The following is a 24,132-nucleotide window of genomic DNA, read 5'->3' as shown; positions in this document are numbered from 1 at the left end:
GTAGGAAGCAGTGATGAAACAGCCTCTGAAGGAGGGCTCTGGTACACAATAGGTCATGCTGTTCAGATGGGTGAAGCTATTTTTAAGTGTCCAGCTGACACTGACATCCTGGAATGTGATGACCCTTAGGTCTGGATAATGTGTTTTCAGAACTCCCCAGATGCATGCTCCCCTTGTGCAGTCCTCCAGAGTGCTTCTGTCTCCAGCACAATGCAGTTCCCTTGAAGTACTGCTGTTGGAAATGACCAACAAAAGCAAATGAAAGGAAGCTCACCCATAGAAAACTGCCTCTAAGGCAGCAAAATCACCCCCGAACCTTTGTTTTTGTGAATGTAGTGCTTGTGAGAGACCCTGGAGACCGAAGGTTTCTGCTGCGCTGCACTGAGAACCTGGCTCACCAGTGCTGTGTTCAGGGCTTGGTCTGCAAGTATTGCTTCTAGACCCCCAGGCCAGTTGTTGTCATCACAGTTACAACCAGGGTGGAAGGAGGGCATCGGCCTTCTCCAGTTATGAGGTTATGTTATGAAGTACTTGAATCTGTCGTCAAACTCGGAGCTTCTCCGTGGCCTGGTCTGGCTGGTGCTGAGCTGGCACATGCGGCTCTGTGCTGGAGCAGACGCTGGCAGCAGTAGCTGGGTGTTGGTACATTGAGTGGGAACCAGCCCAACCAACGCGTGCAAGAGGAAGGCAGAAAGTGCATTAAATGCATCGGGGAAATGCAGAAGCTGTGGGGGGAGCTGGAAAGGCTGAAGGAGAGGCGACCGGAGGTGTGCAGGTGAATAAACGGGATGAGACGTGAGACTGAGGCTCGAAAACTGTTTTGCTTTTGAGAATGTTTTTCAATCCCCCCCAAGATCGATTCCTTTCTCTTCTTAGGTAAACCCCATTGACCTGCTTAACTGTCTGCGTTAACACACTGAGGGGCTTTGCGCAAGGGCCTGTAGGGACAGGCCAAGGGGAATGGCTTGAACCTGCCCGAGGGGAGCCTGAGCTGAGCTCTTAGGCAGAAGCTCTTCCCTGTGAGGGTGCTGAGGCGCTGGCACAGGGTGCCCAGAGAAGCTGTGGCTGCCCCATCCCTGGCAGTGCTCAAGGCCAGGTTGGACACAGGGGCTTGGAGCAAGCTGCTCCAGTGGAAGGGGTCCCTGCCCGTGGCAGGGGTTGGAGCTGGAGGAGCTTTAAGGTCCCTTCAACCCAAACCAGGCTGGGGCTCTGTGATTGCCTGACTTGGAGGTGCAAAGGCAGTTGTTGGGGCTCTTAGCCCAGTACCTATGGGGAGGAGCTTCAGTCCTCAGCCTGAAGGTTGGGCTGAGATAGGAACTCAACACGATGCCCTGCGTTGTGAAGGTGCCGTAGCTGATCGCTTTGTGCTCACACAGTGACTGTGAGCAGGGGCAGGGACTTGTGAACCATGACACCCAGTGAAGCGGGTGCCAGATGCACACACGTAGCTTTGTGTGAGCTGTGGTTGCGGGTGGTTGTCTGCACACAGCCCTGAGAAGACATCCCTTTGTGTCAGTGATTGACGGCTAGGCTTTTACTGGTAGCGTTACTGTAAATTAGTGCTCCTTGGAAGATCTTGCCAGAAAAGCACCACTTTGCACAGGGAAAGCTGAGCCCCATCTTCCTCACCGGGAGCAGGCGGTGCTGTGGTTCTCTGTGAGCTGCTGAGCTGGGGGGAGCTGGCCACTTTGCAGCTTGGGGTGAGCGTTACCTGTTCTCACACCACTGCCTTCTTACAGCCTGCTCCCAGCCCTGTGGGAGCAGAGGGACCTTTGAACCCTGTTCCTGCCATAGCTGCAGGGCTCTGATAAACTCCATGCGTTTCTGCTGCTGTTTGCTGTGTGTGCAGCCTAAATCTGCTCCTCTGTGAGAAGGGGCCGTGTTACACCTTAGTCCGTGAAAGATGGGCACGAGGAGCGGGCTGAGAACAGCTCTGTGAACCAGAGCTATTGCAGAAGACTCACACTTAGCACAGGCTTACATTTTCTTTTAATCAGACTCTCAAGGAAAACATTTCCATGGCTCAATTCCAGTGGAAGCTGGGGTTTGTTTGGATCCAGCCATCCCCTTGCCCTGTTCTCCCTTTCCCAGCCAGTGGCACCGTTCGGAAGCTCCAGGGTTAAATTTCCTCGCCTGTTTTTGCCATTCAGTTTTTCTACCTTAGCCTGGAAAACCCGGCGATGCCCCATGCAGCGTGGAACAGAAGTGACAGATTTTTCTCCAAGCTGGTCACAGGCTCAGGAAGCGAGCCCAGCGGGAGCAGCCCTTTCCCTCTGGCCCGGCCGCCTCCTGCCTGTAGCGCCTGCTTTTCTGGGAAGGAGGAATGGGGAAAACGCTCTTCCACGGGAGGAGACCAATTGGTGGTTGCCTCTCGAGCCCTGCAATCCCTCCCCGGGAGGCCGGCGCAGGAAGCCGGCTCTGCCTGTTTCGACCGCAGCAGCGATTAGCACAGCCGCAGCCCGTCGCGGCTCCGCGCTCCTCTCGCTGTACGCGCCGGGAGCAGGCGCTGCCCAGAAACGGGTTTGTCTTGGGGCTGCGCCCCTGGGTGCCGGCGGCTCCCCCGGCAGCAGGGGCGCACCGCGGTGCTGGGCGGGGGAGCCTGGGCGCTGCTCCCGGCCGCGCGGAGCGGCAGCGGTGGGTGCGAGGACGGGAGCCCCGGGCGCTGCGGGCCCTCGGCAGCGCTGCCCTCGCAGGAGGCAGCCGCGGCGGGGCTGTGCGGGCGGCTGCCGGCCCCGGGCCCAGGGCTCGGGGCTGTTTGTGCTCCCTGCGCTGCCGCGGCTCGCAGCTCGGGAGGGGAGGCAGCGCGATGCTGAATGAGCTCTTCCCGGGTTGTGCAATCAGGAGGGATCTGGGAGGCGACAGGGCAGAGGGAGGCGAGCAGGGTGTGGGCAACGCTGCTTCCACCCGCCCGCGTGGGGCAGGGGCGCGTTTATGGCGTTAACTGGGATTACTCAGTACATGTCCCGGGCACATTGAGGCCGTGGATGGGAGAAGCTGCTCTGCTTGGTTCGGGTTTGCTGCAACCCTTAGAAATGTTGTCCTGTCCCATGCTGTGTTTTGACGAGGTGGGGCCTGTGTGCTCCTGCACCGTCTGCTTGCTTCTCCCCTTCTCCCCATCCACGTGGCTGGAGCGAGCTCTGGGTTTACATCTGAAGCTTTGCGTTTGTATTCATGTAACGTAAAAGCATCAGATGGGTGGTAAGAGATCCCATCCCAGAGCAGCTCAAGCGAGGAAAGAATCCGGAAGGTGCTGCTTCTTCTCAGTCCCAGCCATGTCCTTTCCTTCCAGAGCATCTTCTCTGGTGTAAGCGCTTGTGCTCACCTCCAACTTGTGACATTTGGGTACAAAAGGCGGAGCCAGTTGGAATTGGCCCCATCCCCAATGGGGTGCCAGTGGGGATTTCCGGTGGGCTGGGGCAGAACAGTATCAATGAGAGCTGCAGGCTCCTTGGGTACATCCCCAGTCACAGCTCTGCTTGCGGGCTGAGCAGGGCCCGCGGGGTCAGCCCTGTGGAGGCACCGCTCTGTTTGGACGTTCAGATTCCTTTGTGAAGCCAGGAAGTGTCTGTCTCCCACACACACGGAATTCCAGAGATGTCGGAGCCGGAGAAGGTTCCCATGGAGCACACTGCCTCGGGGCTCTTGCCCTCTCCGGCTCCCGCAGCCTCCAGCCCACATTGTTGTGGAAGCAAGAGAGCCTGGATGGATTTCCTGGAGGGACCTGGGGCTGCTCCCATCCTGTGCATGAGGTGCTGCCAAGAGCCCGTCACCGCTGCGTGACGTGTGCAGGGAAACATGAGGGGAATGCACCGCGGGCACCGCACGTTCCATCTGGTTCTGGCTGTGACAGCGGGGCAGGACTCATCCCTCAGCCCCCGTGCAGCACTGCACAGGCACGTCTGCAACTGCCGCTGGTGGGAAGCGTGTGCCCGGGGATGCTGGGGCTCACCGGGAAGTCCAGCATTCCCGCAGCAGCATCCAGGGCTCTCCAGCCCGTTGGTGGGAGAGGAGACCCACGACGCTGCTGTGTGGTCCTCCTGGTGCCCAGGCTGTGTGAGGCTGTGATCCCGGGGCAGAGGCACATTGCTGGGCCTCTGGTCCAGACCCTGCTTCCAAGAGGCTGCTGCAGGCTTTGGATCCTAATCCAATTGATCGCAGCTTTCAGCTCTGCCACAGTGGAGGAGCTGCCAGCGCCAGCCTCCCCGTAACGCTGTCCTTCCCCCATCTTCTGCAGCAAAGGTGTTTCCAGCTCCTATTTGTGAACGTAGACTTAATTCTGTATTTTCATACAGAATGAAGAGCCCTTTGGGTTTATCTCTTTGCTGTGTGTGTTTCTCAGATAGTTTTTCTTCTTGCTTTCTATTGCCTCAAGTCTTCACATTAAAGCTGTTCTGTGCTAATACACTGTGAGGCTTTCTGGAGGCGTGTGGATACATAGCAATCGGCTTATTAGCACGATGGCTCTGCTAAAGCTCATGGAGCTGGTGGCTGTAATGTGTAAAACTTCTCTTTCTGGTGTCTCCCAGGCAGTAGCACAGGGAGACTTGTCCAGGAGCTGGAAGAGCTCTTTGTGGGGCTGCTTATGGCATAAGGCAAACTGGGGAGAGCATCAGTGGTGATCAGAACTCTTGGGTTCCCACTACATCCCTGTTCCCTCATCTAAAAATACCCAGAGTAATAGCATGTATTGTAATCAGGCAATAAATTCTGGACACGTTTGTGGGAATTAGCCATGTTTATTTTAAGTGGTAACTAAAACAAGCAATCGTGGTGGCTGGTGTCCAGCACGGCTCCTTCGGCACGGTGGGGATCCAGGCCCTTCTTCAGTGCTTCTTTCCAACTGCTCCAATCCTTTTCCATGGCACTCCTGAGGGGCAGGCACTGAGCTGCCCTCTCGGCTTCATGCCACAGAAGTTGTCTTTACCAAGTGTCTCCTCCTCTTCCTCCTGGTAGCATGGGGATGGGAAGGGATCCACTGATGGGATCAGTGGAGTGCAAGCTGGGAAGCATCTGCTGCCTTGGGTGAACTTGGGAAAGTCTCTTGCTTATCTTAAGGTGATAAGATTAATCCTGTCAGGGTTCGTTGGGAAGTTCCATTAAATCAAAAGCCTCAGCATCTTCTGAATAAGTAACTTGGCAAAGAATGGGGCTCGGGCACTCTGGTGCGGTGGAGTTGGTCTGCACTTCGGGCTCTTTTGGAACAGACTGCAGGAAAAGTTGTGTTTGTGTTTTGGGCTTTGCTTTCTTGGTTTTGAAGAGCTTCTGGGGGCTGGAATTCTTGGGCTGATGAAAAGCTGAACTTTCTCATCCTTTGAGGTCACTTTGGAGGAAATGTCTCTCATTTTTGGTTCCAGAGTTTTCTCTGTTTTAACCAACTTCCCCTATTCTCAAAGGCAACGTTCATGTTTGCAAAACACTCTGTGCATAATGCCCGGCAAATCCTGCTTTGCTCCTTTGTGAGCTCTCCTCCAGGACTTGTGAGCGGGACAAAATGCATCCTTTCTTAATGGAGAAAGACCTCACTATTAATTAATTAAGCTCCATAAATGTTATAGGGAAATCTCTGAATAGCAGCTTCAGGGAAGGAAGCCTGTGGGAATTCTGCTTTCAGTGTAGAAAGAGAGGAATTTAAGCCAGAAACAGTTTGCTTGCAGAACACTAAAGCTGATGTTGCATTCACAGGTTGTGAATGTATCATCTTGGATGCATGTTGTATAGGAAGTGATGAGAGACTTTACTCTCCCATCAGACTCGGCGCGGAACATCACTGGAACCTCCTGTTTCAAGCCTGTGCCAGTTCACTGGGTGCTGGAGACGTGTGTAGGATGATGCTGTTCCCTGGGTGGTTGTTTTGGTTTTAAAGGAGGGAAGGCTGAAGCAAAGCTGAAGGCAGCCCCTGAGGTTCAGCCCTTCCCTCACAGAGGCTGCAGTGAGCAAGCTGGTGCAGGGGGGGGATATGTCCAATGTGCACATCCCTGCTCCGGGGAGCATCCTATGTCCGGTGCATTGCTGGGATATCAGTCCAAGGTGTGCCACAGGAATCAAGCCCCACTTTGGCACCAGCAGCTCCGGTTCAGGGAAGCAGTTAAGGAGTTTGCCCAAGGAGTTTCTCCCTTCAAAGGAGTTTCTCACTTGAATCCCCAAACACCTTCCTATGGGCTGGTGACTGCGGTGCGTGTTTAGGATGTTTGCAGGTGCGCCCCAGAGTGATTGCATTGGGCATGTGGGATGTTGGCTTCTTCTCCCAGGATGGAGAGTGTTGCTCTTCTCAATGCCCTCTCTGCTCTCGGGCTTTATGAATTGCTCTTAGAGAGAGGTCCAAAAGCTGTCAAGAAAAGCATCACTTCAGGCAGCATAACCTTTAGTTAGCCCCAAAGGAGAGAACCTCAGCTTTGAGTCCTCTCGCCTCTGCAGTGTAAAGAGGCTTTCATTTGTATTTGGCGTGGTCTTGCTGGTGACTCCATATCTGGTTTCTTCAGCGATGTTTCTGCCTGCCTGGAGTGCAGCTGGGAGCCGGAGGGATGTGAATAAAGGCTCGAGTGTCTGGGAAAATTCCTGGCATTCTTAGGAGAGCGGTTTAAAGGGGGGCTGGGAATTGTGTTGGTGCAGTGTGAGGTTTTTGTTGGGGGACGTCAGTGTGGGCTGGGAGCATGCAGCAACTGGAGATGAGGGGGTGATGTGGAGGGATGCGCTCCGGTGGGCTGTGCTGGAGAAGGGAAGGGGGTGAATGAAGGCCACTGGGGCTGTGCCGTGCTGTTGTGGGGGGGAAGAGCAGTGTTAGGCATCACAGTGTCACCATTTACAGTTCTTTAGGGCTGCCACAGCACGGAAAACACCATTGCCCTCCCTGCATAGCGATGGCAGAGGGGCTCACGCCATCTCAGATGTGTGGGACTGGCTGTGTACCACCACAGCAGGTTGCTGTTGTAGGACAAGTGGTAAACCAGCATAAACCCCACCGCTAAGATTTCCTCCGTGGCCTTATTTTCACTCCCTCTCTCCTTCCCCCAGCCTGTTATGAAGTGCTCCACAATGGGGATGGGGAATTTTAAGCACACGCTTAAGATTATCTGAAACCTTCGGCTGAGTCTGTGCCTGCACTGGGGAATCTGCTTGAGATTAGGTGGTGTTTAGATGTGACAGCTTTAGCCTGAGAGGTGCTGAGATCTCCACTGGCCAGCCCCAGCTCAGTGTGCTCCCCTTCATCTCCAGTGCCAGAGGCACCCATGAGGACAGGCTTACAACACCTAAGCTTTTTGCTAAGACTTCTTATGCTCTGCATCCCCTGGCTGTTGTCAGACAACCTCAAATCTGGTCTCCTTACCTGTCTTGGGCCACCTCTTTCTGCTGTGTAGACTGCAGAGTGCAAGCTCAGCCGCTGATGCTGTCATACATCTAATAACCCTGTTTCTGTGTGTACAAGAGCATTTTGCTGTGTGCTAGTGGCTGCTTTGAACGTTGCCAGCACCACGAAGGTGCTTTTCAGATGCCAGAGGAGGTGTTGCTGTTACAGTCCCTCAGCTGCAGAGCCTGGCAAGGGGAAGGTTTCCTTCATGGAAACTTGAGCCCGTTCTTGCTGCTGGTCCCTTGCAGATGTCAAGTGCCTTTTGTTGAGCCGGTGTTTGGAGCTGGGGTGGGATCTCCTGAGAGAGGTGACTCGCCGGAGCATTCTGCATTGATCCAGAAACTGGGCCAAGCCCCAGGGAGTGCCGCCTTGGACAAAGAAGCTGGATTTGGCTCCCAACACTATTTGCCCAAAGGTCTCTAAGCAAGTACTCAACTGCTCCGTGACTCAGTTTACTTGTGAAATGACAGTGAAACCACCAGCGCCTCTGTAAGGAATCCTGCAGTGATGGGTGTTTGGGTGCCCTCAGCACCCACAGTTGTGGGGTTGGGGTTGGTACCCTGTGTGTGCTGTACCCCAAAGCACGTCTCTCTGTCCATGGTCTGTGGGCAGTTTGTCTTGCCCTGTTGCCTGAACTGCCCGCTCTGAGGGGTCAGGCAATGCCGTGCATGCCAGCATGCGTGAGCCCTGACATGGGACCAGCTTGCTCCGCTTGGGTTTAACAGCCAGATCTCATTCAGTCCTTTCTCTGCTCAGTTACAAATGAAACTCCTTGCATCCAGATCGAACAATTCCCCGATTCCATGCGTTCCCGTTCAGGAGCCAAGGGAAGAGCATCCCACAAACGCCGCTGGTGTATGTGTCAATCTCTGCGTTGTTGGCACTGCTGTGATTGCGGACGGGCAGTCAAGAAGGTGAAGTCATTGTTTGTGAGCAGCAGCAGTCCCCAGCGGTGCCGGGTGCCGAGCTGGCCCCTGCAGAGCCCGGGCTGCTCCATCCCACCACGGGAGCGCTGCCAACGGCACGCGGGGCCCATGGGAGCCTTCCCTGCCCTTCCTCGTGCTGCTCCCTGAGTCGCGCCGAGCCGGAGCTGCAGCCTGGCCGGGAGCTCTGGCTTCTGTCTGTGTTTGGTTTGGTTGTGAACTGGAGGGGAGGGGATCTCTGTGCTCTGCACTTCGCAGGGAGCCTGGCTCTGTGCGCCCTGACTCCATGGCTGCCCGTGCCCCTGCAGTGCGAAGTGATGTGCCCGTGCTGTGTCCGGGCATCGCTGGGGAGGTAACGGACTGTTCCCAGGTTGGAATGGGATTCACACGGCAAAGTCCTGGAGGATCTGGTATTAAAGGTCAAGATGTCATCCAGGACGGAGGAATTTATATGCAGGATTGTGCCTCAGCAGTGGGAATTGAGGCACCGTGGGAGAGTGCTGTGCACAGGTTGTGTTGTTGCCTCTTGCTCTCTTACAAGTGCGTGTGTAAAACGCTATGGAAGAAGCTCAGGAAAGCGAAGCTGAGGTTGTCTGGAGCACAGAGCACAGGCACACGTCAGCAGGAGCATTTCTTGTGGAGCTCAGTTGGAAGATGGCACTTCCCAATGTCTATATTTTAACAACTGATGTCATGGTCTGTTCATGCTGCTCCTGGTGTGAGAGGGAGGACAACAGGGGCAGCTCATCTGAAAGCAGAGCGAGCTGCTCCGCTCCGCACCAGGAGCCCCAGCCAGGCCAGATCTAGAGCTGGGTATGGAGCTGGTGTCCTCGCTGCTGCCATCCCCCATGGCTTGCACAAGTGACAGAGCCACTTCTGCAGGGAGAAGTTGCTGAAAATGTAATGACGCAAAGTGAAACCGATGCTAATTTGGAGGTGAGGCATGAAGAGAAGCTGTGATCAGACTGCTGGCTTTTAAAGGATCGTAGGCACAGTGCTCGATGCTGCAGCCTCACAGGGTTCTTTAATCCTTCTGTCTACTAGGAAGAGCCTAACGGATGTGTGAATACCGAGTTGCCCCTCTTATAGGGGTCTGGATTTGGTGTCTCTTGTGTTTCTCTGATGCCTTGTCTCGCTTGCAATAAAGGGCCAAATAACACATAATCTTCTATGGATATGGTTTGTGGCCAGCTGCCCGCAGCGATGCTGCCTCCGCTTTCTCCCACCCCACGGTCCCACTGCACAGCATGGTCCGTGGGACCCTGCTGTGGATGGGCTTAGGAAGCTGGTGTGGGCTTGAAGTGCTGGTTTCAGTTCCCTGGGTGTCTTTGTGCTGGTGTGGCCAGAATGGGCCAGGTGACGTTGTGCATCCCCAAAGCATCCCAGCCTCTGGTGGAGCGCATCCCGGAGCCGGGGTGGCTGGTGCCTCGGAGCAGGTTTGCAGCACTGTGTTTGGAGGTTTCTCCTTGGTTCCATGGTGCTCAGCTGAGTGTGGCCATCTGTGCCTGCAAGGGCACGGCTGCGGCTCTGCTGCGTGCCAGGAGAAGGGTCCTGTGACGTGGCTGTCAAACAGAGCCAAAGATCGATTTCCCTCTGGGATGGCGGCTGTTCCCGTGGCCGTGCCATTTGTGTGCCTGTTGCCTTCACAGCCTCTGCTTCTCCACCCAGAGCATCGGTGAAATACTTAAAAGGGCTTTGCCTTTGGAACTTAACAAATTCTGCTCTGGCCTTTGGATGAGTCTTTGGTTTCCCCATGAAATTCCAGGTTTAAAATACAAATTGTCCCCTTGTCTCTCTGCCTTAAGCCCTGAAGGTCAGCTCAAGGCACAAAAGATCTTTAAAGAGCATGTAGAAAGCCTCCCTGTGAAGTGATACCCTGGTAGCTGCCCATCATATGGTGATCATTAGGGACCCAAGAAGTGATGATCAGGGCTGCAGTGGTTGTTTATGATGGGAGCTGGCACTTGGAGCCATCACAAGCTTCTAATTACCGTGCTGTGAGATGATCAAATGGGCTTCGTGGAGCCTCGGCTGCCTCGGGGCTGTTTGCAGCCCCAGGATGGGGTCTTGCCTGGAGAGAAGCAGGAGATTCCTCTCTCCAGGCTGTGAGAGACCTGAATCTCATTGGGCATTGTGGGAGCGTGGCAGAGACCAGTGCAACTGGAAAGGGCAGGGCTGTGTTTGTGCTCTCGCCATGGCTGATACCATCCAGCTCTGCCACGTACCTGCCTGCTCCTGTCCTGCAGGACACCAGACAGGGAAGAGTCCTGATGAAATTCTTTGTCTAAACCAAGCCCTACACTGCTGCATGATTGCTGCCCTCATGTATTGCAGCATCCGTGTTCTGGGTTGATTGTTCATGCTGAGCGTTGCAGCCTGGCTGCTGCTGCTGGAAGGAATTCAGTTTTGAGTGTGACCTTGATGTCTTCACTAGCACGTGAACCATGTTAAGCTGTCCTGGAGCTACCCTAAAGGGTTGGTCATTGGGGGTGAGACTCGGATTGGCTGCAGTTCAGTGCAGGGATAAGTGCCACCAGGGTGGTGGGGAGGTTCTGCTCCAGGAAAGCACCTAACAGCACAAGGGAGCAGAAGCATTGGTTGTATTCACAGGGCTGCCCAGTCTGCAAGCTCGATGGATTGGAGGGAAGGAATAAACCAGCAAAACCTGGGTTTTAAGGCTTCTTTTGTTGGCCTCGCTCTTTCCCAGCAGTTGTTTGTCCTAACACAGCAACAACAGCAAAATCCTTCGGAGCTGAGTGGCAGCAGAAGGCACTGCAAGCACAGCAACTGCTTCTCTGCTTTGGTATCGGCAGCATCTTGAACTTGAACCAGGTCATTATTGCTGCTCAGAGAAATAAAAGGCAACTGCGTTTCAAGGTCACTGTCAAAGACTGGCCCTGGAGCTGCCTGGTTGCCTCAGCAGCTCTAAGAGCAGCGGAGCCGTTCGGAGTTCAGGGTATTCTTGTCCTGACCCAGCAGCAGCCAAACGCCAGGAGAGAGGAGAAAAGCGAGCCCTGTGTGAACACATTTGGGTTTCCTCCGGCCGAGGCATGACTGAGTTCTCAATGCAGCCCTGCCGAGCTGGAGCCTATTTTAAACTGCGGAGCAGCGATGCTGCCTGTTGCCTGGAAACCTCCTCCCAGCCTCGGGCTCTCGCAGCCTAATCATAGCCACCGGCAGCCTTGGTTTATTTCCCCTCCAGAATGTCATCGCGGGCTCTCCGCTTCGCTTTTGTTTGCTTGGGTTTGTTTGTTATTTACAGTGAAAAGACACAAAAGTGTCACTGTCAAACTCGGTGGCTTTCTATGGGAACAGCTTGGCTGTCCCCGGCTGCGCGGGGCCGGGAACCGGTGTGCTGAGCTCCCCATGTGCTGGCTTGGAGAGGGGAGAGGAGGACAAGTGGGGGCTGAGGAAGCCCCCCCAGCCCTGAAGTGGCTCCTCCTAAAAGGAAAAGCAAACCTGAACAATGCTGACCCCCCGTGTGTCCTAACTCCCTATCCCTGCGTGGCTGCACCATCCTGTGCCGGATCCATGGGCCAGCATTGGGCTGCCCGGATCAGCACAGGCTCGCCCTGCCCTTGGGTTCCATCCCTGCAGAGGCATCGGTCTGAGATTTAACATCGCCGTGTGGTGACAGATGATTGGGAGAAAGCTTAACTTTGAGGCCTCCCTGTCCTCGGGGCCCCTTTTAATGCACCTCAACTCTTGGCCACCATAAAGCCTTACTTGATGCCGGCTCTCCCATAGGAAAACTTTACATGATTGCGATTTCCTCTTAGCACGATCGATCCTGATGGGATGAAGCAGAATTGATTGTAGGGACCCAGCTGGGCTTCGGCTCTGTCTGCGTCCAGGGAGCCCCTTGGGGGAGAGCACAGGGCTGGAATCAGCTGGAAGCTGGTAACAAATGCTAACCAGGGAGGTTTGTGCATGGGGCCTCGGAGCTGCCTCAGCTGCTCACGTGTTGTCCTTGTGATTTAAGTGGTTTATTTTACAGAGCTGACAATATTTGCTCTCCCAGCGGCAGAACTGAGGCAGGCTTTGAGTGGAGATGCAGATGAACAGAGGTTTGTGTTTTGTTGAGCTTCTTGCTGCAGGCATAGAGCGATGCACGAGGCTGATCATGGCCTGACTTTTATTTCCCTCTCGAGTTAAAGTCTGACACCCAGCTTAGGCTCTTGTCTCGCAGTCTTTAAGTGCAAACTGTCAGGGACAAAGAGAAGAACCAAAGCCAGGCAAAGGGCAGACACTTTTCCCATCCCCATCTTCCGCTGTGTGCTGGGGATTAAGAAAAAAAGAGTCATTTAGCAAGGAACCTGTGCGGGTGACTGAACCGTGCTCTGAAATCTCTGCTTCCCCGTGGAAGGATGGGAGGTCTTGAGGGGCTGCACCCCTGAGGTGTTGCTTCGTTTTGCAGAGAGGTGGCAATGTCTCTGGAAATCCAAATTCCCCTGTTCTTAACCACCAGAAGCAGAAATTGCCCTTCTGTGAGCTCCTCTCTTTGCGCTTTGCAGCTGACCTGGGCTGCTTTGCTCTACAACACAGGGCACAGACCTGTTATTGTCTCCTCTGATGTTTATTGCCTTGGGTTCCAAGCAAAGCTTCCTACAGGTGATGGCTTCCTCTGGGGGAGGGAGGAGACAGAAGGAAGAATCAAGTGCATGGGGGGAGACAGGAAGAGGAACAGCAGAGGAAAGGTGGAAAGCTGCGGCCACAGATGGCAAAGCAAGAGGGTTCCTTGTCCTGCCTGTGCGAGCAGCACCCCTGAATGCCCGAGCGAACAACCCCACGCTGCTCACGGCAATAGCAAAGGGAAATGATCAAGCACTTGGGGGGATGCGATCTGTGGAGCCCAGCTCAGTGCTGGAGGTTTAACAAAACACAAGGCAAAAGGAGGAGAAGAAACGAGTGCTCAGACACGGGCTGGTGGGGTTTCCTTTGCTAATCTCTCCCAGCTGCACGCAGTTGGAGCTCGTACCCTCGTGTTTTCTTTCCTCTGTAGCCTGTTAGCTCAGCTCTCCCAGCTCCCTGCTAAGATCAGTATTTCCCCTCTCTCCTCTTTGTTGGTGGCTGTCGGGGTTTGTGCTGTGCCAAAACACAAGCTCTTGCGGGCAGCACCGGGGTTTGTGCACAGGGGGGTGGGTGCTTCTTGGCCTTGGTGGTCCCTCGCCCCGGTCTGATTTGCCATTCCGGCACACTTGGCTAACCCGGCTTCTTGTCCCTCGCAGAATGAAGAGAAGAGGAACCTTTCCCTGGGGGGCCATGTCGGCTTCGACAGTCTCCCGGATCAGCTGGTCAGCAAGTCCGTCACCCAGGGCTTCAGCTTCAACATCCTCTGCGTGGGTGAGCGCTGGCCCCTGCACACAGACACGGGCTGGGACCGGGCTTCGTTCCTTGTGCTGTGCCGCAGCCTCGGCGCTGACTTCGAGCAAAGCCGAGATGCCCAAGTCTTTAAAAATGGGGTTTAATTGTAGTGAACTTGAGCTCTCTGGAGCTTGGTGCTTCCGAGTTTGGACTTTCGCACGTGGCTGTTGGAGACCCATTGCCCCAGATCAGGGAGAATGTGGGGAAAAGCTTAAGCACATCAACTTTGTGCTTTGGTGAGGAAGTGGGGGAGGAAGCGGGTGTGGGGCCGTCCGGGTGTGCATTGAGCTGAGCTGCTGGTGCAGAAGCTGCAGGGTGGCAGGGAGGTCCAAGGGCTGAGCCTTGAAACCAGAAGAGTCCCATCATCAGCAAGGTGTTGCTCATCTCTGCTGCAGCAGCTCTGTAGTAGGAAGGATTAAGAGAAACGGCAAGTTAAATGTTTGCGCACTTGGGTGGCTGGCACGAGGCTTGTGCCTGGCTGATGCTGTCCCAGGTGAGTCAAAGGGCTGGAAGCGTGACCCCCCCCCCATGCTAGGAAAGGGAGAGGGAGTGTTCCTGTCTTTTATTGATTGTAAAGTATTTGTCTGGAAGCTTGAGAGCAGTTGTGAGAAGAAATAACCTCATTATGTGCTTGGTTTTTAACTCCGGTATTGACGTGAGCCGGCGATGCTGCTGGAGCACTAGGAACCAATTCCTTCCAAGATGAGATGAGCATTAGTTTTACTTTGGCTGGATCTTGTGTATGAATCTGCAGTATTGTAACCTGCTAGAACAGCAGAAATGCATCCAGAGACAGCAGCTCCCTGCCTGGCCCTCAATCTGCCCAAAGAGAATATGGCTCTGGAGAATGTGGCTTATGTCAGTAGTGAGCTTTCCGCATGACTCCTTTCAGCTCAGTCTGGAGCACCAGGCTGCTTTATTGCCCTGCACAGCTCTTGGCCACAGCGGGTAGGATGCAGCGCGTGCCCCTGCCCTGTTCTGAGCACCACGGGGTGTTCATCCTGCAGTGGAGAGCACAGTCCAGTGCTTGGAGAAGCAAAAAGCCCCAGCCCCTGGGAGGCAGGCACTGCATCTCCTTTGAGCAGATGCTTGCTCACCCTTGTGCTCTGCCACGTGCACCTTAGGGCTCCTCGCAGGTTCAGGGAGCAGTGGCTGCCTCTGCTGAAGGCGTAGCACAGGAGACTGCCTGGGAATGAGCAAGGAGGAGGTTATTGCCTGGGATTTTGCCTCTTTTCACTCCCTTGGCCAATAGGGCTGCGTGTAGTGAATGAGGAGTTTAAATGGAGCCTCCTGTAGGCCAATCTGGAAGGCATCAGTCTAGTTTAGTTACCAGGAGCAGCAGTTCAAAGCCTTTCTGCATCACAGATGACTTTGAGCCAAATATCCGGGGATAGAGCTTGGTTTGTGATGCATCCCAGGTGTCCTTCAGTGGCTGTTGGAACAGCGGGGCTGCAGATGGGAAACTTGTCCTGATCGTGCCCTTACTGGTTCTCCAAGGAGCATTTTCTCCAAAGGAAAACAGTGTTTTGCTGTGCTGCGTGATGCTCGCTGGGGACATGAGGGCAGAGTGCTCTGTGTTAGCTTTGCATTAGGCATGGGAGGCCTTCAAGAATGCAGTTACCGGTGTGAGAATTACACGTCCGTGCGCAGCAATTTGTAGTAACCTCTCACAGTGTAATTTACGCTGCTCTGTAATTAACGTCCTTTGAAGTACCTGCGGCAGGCTCCTGCTGCAGGGAGCTGATGGTTTCTCCTTCCCAGGTGAGACCGGCATTGGGAAATCCACACTAATGAACACCCTCTTCAACACCACCTTCGAGACGGAGGAGGCCAGTCACTACGAGAGCGCGGTCCGCCTGCGGCCACGCACCTACGACCTGCAGGAGAGCAACGTGCACCTGAAGCTGACGATCGTGGATGCCGTCGGCTTCGGGGACCAGATAAATAAGGATGAAAGGCAGGTTCCGTGCCATCTGCTTGGCTTTCCTGGGCTTGCCTCTGGTGCTTTAGACACAAAGTGCCTGCAGCCCTGCGTGTCCGTGTTTCTGTTAATGGAGTAGCTCCCTGCAGTGGCGCTGGTTCTGGGGACTGAGTGAATTGGGTGAGGAGCCAAAAAGAGGGGTCATAGGAGGTTTGTCCAGCAGAGAATGGTGTCCTCCAGGAGCGCCAGCAGTTGACAAGCTGCCCTCGGTGCAGGGTTGGGAATGATCTGTTCTGACAGTGACCAGTGTCGCTGGACCTGTCTCGTTTGAGTGCACAGACATCTTGTTCAAGCCCAAGGTAAAGGCATTCTGGGAGTCCAAGGTCCCTCCTTGGTCACGCTGCATTGCTGCAGCCAGATGGCTCAGCCCCGAGACCTGGGCAGAGTTAGATCCGGGGAGGGAGCTGTCTTTCCATGCTCCAGTGTCCTTATTTTCCAGTGCAGCCTCAGGAGACTCCTTTGGATTACAAGGTCTGTGTGTAAATGCCACACTCCTGTTGTGAGGCTACATCGTTTGAGTCTCGTGCTTGCTTTTATAGTGGTGGAACCCCTGAAGCCTTTGCAGTGCCTGTGCCCCAGGCCTGGCTTGCTAATGGTCTGGTTTTAGTTACAGGCCGATAGTTGAGTACATTGACACGCAGTTTGAAAATTACTTACAAGAGGAGCTGAAGATCCGGCGCTCCCTCTTCAACTACCACGACACCAGGATCCACGTCTGCCTCTACTTCATCACCCCCACCGGCCACTCCCTCAAGTCCCTGGACCTGGTCACGATGAAGAAGCTCGATAGCAAGGTGAGGGGCTGGACACCAGGGTCCGTCTTCCTGGGAGTGTTCATTGCTTCTGCGTCAGTGCTGGACCCCTTCCTGCCTGATAGCTGGGGCATTTACAGGACTCTGGTCAAACTTCATCTGTCCTGGTGGTTGCTGAGGTCTTGTGCTTGTTTTCTCACTGCCTTGCCTGAAGAACATCAGGTGCAAAACCTGTTTCCCAGCCATCTGGAGTGTCCCTCACTATAAGAATCTTACCCACGTTAGCTCGTATTTACCAAAGCCATCAGCTGCAACTTCCTTACCTGCTCTTTACACGTGTGCAGGTAAGGATGTGTTCTGAGTGCCAGCTGGTCCTCACAGGAGATCACAGTATCTCCTGAAGATGTCAGCATGGGGAGAGATCCTCAAGGTCATGGAACCTGAAAAGTGGGTTGTGAGAGGGTCTGCCCTGGGGCTGATTCTCTGTGCAGAGGCTGTTCTGCCTAAGGCAGCAGTGGGTTACTTAACCGGCTGCCACTGATGCTCCTGCAGCTCAGAGGAGGTTTCTGACACACTTCTGGCTTCCAGGGAGCTGCAGGAGGCTTCAAAGGTCACAAGTGCCAGCAGCATCTCCTCTTTGCAAGCGTTTCCTATCTTTCAGAGCAGTGTTTTGGCAGCAAGGGGGGCAGATGCTGATGAGCCCGCAGAGGGGACAGGCAAGGTGCTGGGACCCTGCAGTAACAGGGGGGCCCTGGGTAGAGTCCCCCTTGCAGGGTCCCTGCTGTTTGCCCTCCCACCCAGGGCTGCTTTCCCTTGGCCCCAGTGCAGAGCAGGCACTGCCCTCCCGTTGCAGTGGCTGTTGTAACCCTGGTGGCTGTCACACTGACTTCATCAGGCATCCAGAAACTTTCCCTCAATAAACTCTTGTCTCCTGGTGTGCTGCCAGCATTACACATCCCCAGAAATATGCTTGGAGGAAAGCTTTTGCACGATTCCCCTTGGTGCTGGTGGTCCCACAAAGCTCTTCCCTTCCCTTCCTTCTGCATTCCCTTCTTTTCACATCTCCCTGTGGCTGCCTTTCATGTGGTCCTTGGGTAGTACCAAAATAAATCCTTTGTACTTGTGCAGAGATGAGGACTTTGTGCGCACGCAGGCTTTTTATATTTCTAAACTTCCACTTAAATTGTCCTCCCTGGAGTCCTTTTATCCCTTTGCTCTCATTTCCCTTCTTACCACAGTGTGAGAACATCTTGGGTTTGGTGGCGTGGTGGCTTTGCGCAAGGAGGCACATGGACATGAATAAGCGACCCAAGACCATTGATGTTTCCCGGGTGTCAGGGATTTACATTGCATTTCTGCATCTGTGTCATCCCAGGCCATCAAGGTGCTGTCCAGGCACTCCAGGATTTGTGCATGACAGCGCTGAGCCCCCTTCCCAGTGCACCTGAATGGTTGCGCATGGGGCAGAGTGCAGTGGGTGTCAGCAAGCCCCAGGCAGCTTTCTGTCCGCTCCACACCGGTAACAGCGAGTGGTGACAGCAGGGAGGTGACGTGCTCTGCCTCGGGTCTGCAGCCCTGGCAGCACACCTGAACCTGGCTTTCCCCTTGGGAAGCTGCGGGTGGCTGGTGGAGAATGGAGCCCATGGGGACAAAAGGTGCATCAGGGGCAGGGCTTTGTGGTGTGCTCTGCTGACTCAGCTTCTGGGGCTAGTTTAACGAGGGCTTTGAGGCTCGGTTCCACCTTCGCTCTAGCACGCCGTGGCACGGCACCAGGTGCTGGGCAAGCCTCTGAATCTGGGTGATGATTTCAATAACAGACCTTGCCTTTAGTGTCAAGTTTACAAAGTCCCTTCTGAGTAAAGCTGGTTCGTAAACAGAACCTTCCATTGTGCTGTGCTACATCATCTGTTTGGCTGAGCTCATGGCCAGCTGCTCTCAGGGTATTCAGTTACAGCCAGAGGGCTGGAAGCGTCTTCAGAAGTGGTTCTGGGTCGATGGAATGGCTGCTGGGTGGGAAGCACGTAGGACCTGGCAGGGGTTGGCTTTCCATTGGGTTTAACCTGGGCAAAGGAGATAGGTGAAGTTGCCCTTGTATCAGATGAGGAGGTGATGTATTGGTGTGAAACAGCCCTGCCCTGGGAAGTGGTGCCCAGCTGCGTACTGCTGTGGGCATCCCGGGGCTCCCTGTTGTTGTCCTGGATGGTTTCCAGTGCTGTTTAGGAGCTGTAGATAATTGCCTGCCCGTCGTGACTTGAGAAGGAGGTGGGTTTTATGGGTGTGCATTTGAGTTCACTGTCTGGTCCGAAGCACAGATTTCCTCAGGTCATAATTCCAGGCCAAGGGGAATGGCTTGAACCTGCCCGAGGGGAGACTGAGATGAGCTCTTAGGCAGAAGCTCTTCCCTGTGAGGGTGCTGAGGCGCTGGCACAGGGTGCCCAGAGAAGCTGTGGCTGCCCTGCTCTTAGCAGGTCAGTGAGGCACCCAGCTGTGGTCATGGCCCTTTTCACATCGGTAATGAGGACACTGACCTGCTGAGGAGCAATAGACCTTGCTCTGTGTGGGTTTGTGGCCCTTGGTAAAGAGGCCAGGTCAGTGGCTGAGAAAAAGAAGGAATTTATCCCCTTAGATGTATTTGCAATGAGCAAATTAAGACAATTTTCTTTTGGAGCAAGTAAATGCTCTTGTATTTAGTGGGTGCTAAACCAGAGGGAGGGGGGAGGAACACAAAGTATGGAAAAAACCACTGAGCCACAAAGACAGCTTAAGCTGGGAAAGCAAGGTTATTTATATGAATGGCACCCACTGGAGCCCGAATGGCTGCTCTGAATTTGTGCTCTGTAGGACAAAAACCCTTGGCTGCTGGGATCTGTGAAATGGCAAATCAGACTTGCCCCTCCATTGTCTCAGTCCTTGCGTGTCGCTGCCATGAATTCGGCTGCTGTTCAGACAGAGGACTTGTGGCGTTTGTTTAAGCAGCGGGTTGCAGTGTGGCACTTGGCTTCTCTGGGCATCGCAGCATAATCTAATAGAGGTTCCTGTGACAGTCCTGCCCTGCTGCAGCTCTCTCAAGCGTGAGGCCACACAGTGAACCACATCCCTCCTGAAGCATGGCAGATGTGGCCCTTGTTTGCTCTTGACCTTGATGGGTACCAGGCACGGTGGGGACCTCCCCACGCTGCAGCTTGTGGGTGGCTTTGAACCCTGGGCTGATGAAGCCCTATGGGGTGTTGTGCTGGTGAGTGCGATGTCAAACCAAAGCTGAGCAACAGCAGCAGGACCCCGAACCTTCTGTGTGCTGCACCCTGCACCTCTGCCAGGGGGTCTGTGTCATCCACACAGCACGCCTGACTTGTGATCCACGTGGAGAGGCTCAGGGAGTCCTTGGAAAGGTTCTGTAGCTGCTGTAAAAGCATCTGAGGAGCCTCTGCTCCTCCTGCTGAGGCATGGGAAGGGCTCCACCAGCTCACTGCAGCATTGTCATCCTTGTGCCTGTCTTCTAAACCAGCTTGTCAGCACAGCCAGAAGTGATAGGTGATAACTGGAGATGTGACAGTTACGCTGCCTCTGCCTCCCTCGAAGCGTGTAACAACAAAATGCATAGGCACGAGCAGAGGCTTTGATCTGCTCCTCGTGTATTTATTGCAGGATGTTTGTCTTCGCTTTATCTGGAATCCTGTAGCCAAATCAGGCCTGGAAAACTCTTCCCTCTAGTGTTCAGCTGCGTTCGTGCTGCAGTGCATGCAAAACACAGCTCCTCTGTGGCTGTGTGAAAGGCAAAGCAGCCAGCGCGGCAGGACCTGGGTCACCCATGGGCACCACTGAGCTGCTCACCCCGCTGCTGCTCACCTGGCTTGTTTCTCCTTCCTTCCTTCCTCCTGCTGCAGGTGAACATCATCCCCATCATTGCCAAAGCAGACACCATCTCTAAGAGCGAGCTGCACAAGTTCAAGATCAAGGTGATGAGCGAGCTGGTCAGCAATGGGGTGCAGATCTACCAGTTCCCCACGGACGATGAAGCGGTCGCTGAGATCAACTCGGTGATGAACGTGAGTACTGGTTCCAGTCACGCTGAAGGCACCAAAAGCTGTGACAGATTGAACTGCTGCACAAACCAGTATTTAAAAGGCAAGTGCCACCGGGGTTGTCCGGGCACTGAATCCGTTTGAGAGTTGAGCTGAGGATGCGAGAGATGCCCAGGGCTGTTGCGTGCGGAGTTAATCACAGCGTGGCTCTGATTGAACCTGGGGGCTCTCTGGAGAAACTGCTCCGAAATTTGTTTTATTGACTGTTTGAAGAACACCCTCGTTAACATTCATTCTCTCTGCCATTGAGGCTGCCCCTCACATGAGGAGGGGGAGACTGGGAATGAAACTCTTACAGTTAAAATGTATGTTATTCCTCCCTTGAGGCCGAGCAGAGAAACCCGGGTTTAAAGTAAAGAACAAAAATGATTTGACTCTATTTTGTCTTTTGGGGATTCAAAGATCAGCTTCAGAACAAGTGCAAAACACCTTCAGGTTTCCCATCTCCCAGACCACAGTGTGGCTATTGCAGTCGGAACAGCTGACATTGCCTCCACGTTGATTTTTTAACTAAAAAGCAGCTTTTCCATCAGAATGAGCATCTTCCTGCATGGCTGTTTCTGATTAAATGCTTTGTCTTTTATCCCTGCCCCCCTTTTAAAATTTACTTTAAATCTCAATAGCCAGTTGATTTCTGGGTCAAGTAGATGGGTGTTTTCACCAGAATAGCTCTTTTTTCGCTGAATTCATAAGAAATTGGAGGCTACAACAGTCTTTCTAAAGCGATCGCAAGCTGTGTGCGCTGGGGATTGAAAGGGGAGATGGGGCTGCTTGGTCCGTGCCCCAGTGAAAATATTCTTGGCCACTTCTCTACTGATTCCACACTTGTGGATCCCTTTCTTCCTAAACATGAAGGGTTTTGTCAGCCTCATCCAACTGAAGCGCCGGCTCCATGGCTCCTGCGGCGCTGAGGACAGTGCCCTGTTCCCTCGCTGTGCTCCGTGCTTTGCAGGCTTGGGGAGCAGCGAGCACATGTTGTATCCTGCTCACGTCCCTTCCAGTGCCCACACACAAACTGCTCTGCCAAGGCCTGTTTACGGATGTCTCTGCTTGTGCTTTCTGCAAGGCAGGGAGTGCCCCGCTCTTGGCGTGGGGAAAGAGCTGCGAGAACAACCTGACAAATGGATACAGGGACATCAGTGATGATCATGGTGTTCCTACAATATTTCCCCATCCAGTCCAGCCAGCAGTGCCAATAAGCTGTGCTGCAGCCTTATGCTGCTCTCTGTTGCAGTATCCCAGTTCATAGTAGGGACTGCTCTGAGTGTTGGAGGTTAGATTCAGAGGAAGGACTTTTGGAGTAGATCCTGGGTGAGGGGGATCCAGTGGTCAGGCTCATCTCTGGGCTCACGCACTCGGTCTCTCCTTGGCTCTGTTTCAGGCTCATCTGCCCTTTGCTGTGGTCGGCAGCACGGAGGAGGTGAAGGTTGGGAACAAGCTGGTGAGAGCTCGGCAGTACCCGTGGGGAGTGGTGCAAGGTAAGGTGCTGCCTGCCAGGCACCCACCGCAGACCTGCCTTGTGCGTGCAGGGCACCCTCTCCATCCAGCTCTGCCCTCCTGCCAACACATGTGCGTGGAGGTGCCCTGTGCTGAGCACTGCAGAAACGTCCTGTGCAGCCTTCTGTGGGTTGGCCAGTCTTCCCTTTGAATTCCCATTGCATTCCTGCCAGCAGGCAGTAATGGTCGATGGGAATCCCTGCCTCCAAGGGGCTGTGTTGTGCTCTGTGTGGGACAACACCTGGAAGTCCTTGGGAGGGGAATGCCTGTAGTCAATCTGCGTCTGTGCTCTGCTGTGCGTGCGGTTTGCTGAGTCCTCCCTTTGCCTCCATCAGTTGAGAATGAAAGTCACTGCGACTTCGTGAAGCTGCGGGAGATGCTGATCCGGGTCAACATGGAGGATCTCCGGGAGCAGACTCACACCCGCCACTATGAGCTCTACAGGAGGTGCAAGCTGGAGGAGATGGGCTTCAAGGACACAGATCCTGACAGCCAGCCCTTCAGGTGAGCGCCCTTCATGTCTACAGCATCCCTACCGAGCAGTAGTTTGCTACTGACACTCCAAACAGGAAGGCTTGTAGGTAATATCCTCAATGCTGGGCTGGCAGGAGCTAGCACTGGGGTTGAACTTTGCAGCTGACTTGAGCATTCCCTTCCCTGTTTGTCTTGAGGCAATGCAGGTGTGCATTTCCCATCCCTAACTCACCGGTGTCCAAAGAGTCTGGATTTTGTTTGCTTTCTTCCCCAGCCTCCAAGAAACGTACGAGACCAAAAGGAAAGAGTTCTTGGGAGAGCTCCAGAGGAAAGAGGAAGAAATGAGACAAATGTTTGTTAACAAAGTCAAGGAGACGGAGGCAGAGCTGAAGGAGAAGGAGAGAGAGGTGGGTGTGCCAAAAACCCGGGAGAGGAGCCCAAAATGCAGCCAGCGTAGGAGCTGGGACTGGGCAACGTGAATCCTGGAGAGCACGTGCAGCTCTGGAGCCGAGCAGCCAAAGCACAAACACACACACGCGTCCCCCCGCTCGGCGAAGGGGACACGGGGTAATGTTGTCAGAACAGCATCCCTGGTTGAAGCGCCTCAGGAACAGCAGCTCTCCCCATCCTGTGCTGTGTGTAGGAGACTCGGGTGCTGCTTGGTGAGTGAAGGGCAGTGCAGGATGGTTTGGTGAGCATCTGTGTCGGATGGCTCACTGGGCAGCAGAGTAAAGGGGGGAGCTGGAATCCCCAGGTCAGTGTTGTGAGGCCCCGGGCAGCCATCAGGACTGGGGAGGAGATAAATGGATCATCTTCAAAACTAGCGAGGAATAAAGAGCCCACAGGGTCCATGGAGCAGGGAGCCTCAGTGCACATACCAGGGCTCAGGCTCTCTCCTGGTTTGATGTATGTGATAATTCAGCTCACAGCAGACCCGAATTCATTGCGTCTTCACTGCTTTTGGTGAAGGCCAGCTCTGCTGGGGGCTGGCATGGTGCGGGGGCACTGCTGGACCCCCCCATCCAGCCGTTGTCTGTGGGGTGGTGGGGATTCGTGTGGGGTGAAGCAGGGCAGGGGGGTCACAGCCCCGTGGCTGTGCTGGGTGCGATGCTCAGAGGGTTTGTCTCCCCTCAGCTGCACGAGAAGTTTGAGCACTTAAAGAGGATACACCAGGAGGAGAAACGGAAGGTGGAGGAGAAGAGGAGGGAGCTGGAGGAGGAGATGAACGCCTTCAACCGGCGGAAAGTAGCGGTGGAAACCTTGCAGTCCCAATCCTTGCAGGCTACCTCACAGCAGCCGCTGAAGAAGGACAAAGACAAGAAAAAGTAAGTGACTGAGCTCGAGTCTTTCTCCTGTGCTGCCGGGAGGGTCAGCGTCTGCTGGGATGCTTTCATGTTGGTCAGTGCTTTAGGCAGCGAATGGAAAAGGGGATTTTGGTGTCGTAATTCCTGCTCTTCTGACTCTGCTTCAAGAGACGGGGTCCTGGGGAAGTGGTGGCTGCAGGGGAGAGGGGTTTGCACTCTGGGGCTGTTCTCTGAAGGCTGAGAGTCCCGGAGGATTTGCCCTTGCCTCTGTGGCAGGCAGCTCCTCTGCTCCTGGGGACCAGCGCAAGCTGCGTCTTCTCCCCAGTGTGGGATGATCTTGGCAGGGTTGTAACGTCTCTCAGATGTGGTCCCTGTCATCTGTAGGCTTGGGGCCCCCTGAAGAGTTGTTT

General features: G+C 54.4%; 1 protein-coding gene across 3 annotated transcripts in view; it reads left to right on the top strand.

Annotated features, from left to right (window-relative positions):
- The window catches only part of SEPTIN8 (septin 8), a 33,464-nt gene that overhangs the window by 2,041 nt on the left and 7,291 nt on the right, over positions 1–24,132 (top strand). For 2 of the 3 annotated variants that reach the window (XM_065690951.1, XM_065690953.1), the window contains exons 2-9: positions 13,497–13,611; positions 15,394–15,589; positions 16,221–16,407; positions 20,250–20,411; positions 21,829–21,925; positions 22,280–22,448; positions 22,693–22,825; positions 23,553–23,743. In XM_065690951.1, the coding sequence (XP_065547023.1) occupies positions 13,497–13,611; positions 15,394–15,589; positions 16,221–16,407; positions 20,250–20,411; positions 21,829–21,925; positions 22,280–22,448; positions 22,693–22,825; positions 23,553–23,743 (1,250 nt within the window). The remainder of the gene's footprint in view (positions 1–13,496; positions 13,612–15,393; positions 15,590–16,220; positions 16,408–20,249; positions 20,412–21,828; positions 21,926–22,279; positions 22,449–22,692; positions 22,826–23,552; positions 23,744–24,132) is intronic. The other variant, XM_065690952.1, reaches the window with a different exon arrangement.

This window comes from Lathamus discolor, chromosome 10 (assembly GCF_037157495.1).
Source record: "Lathamus discolor isolate bLatDis1 chromosome 10, bLatDis1.hap1, whole genome shotgun sequence".
NCBI classification, from domain to species: Eukaryota; Metazoa; Chordata; class Aves; order Psittaciformes; family Psittacidae; genus Lathamus; species Lathamus discolor.
Note: the sequence above shows the minus strand (reverse complement) of the source record. Positions and strands in the feature narration are given on the sequence as shown.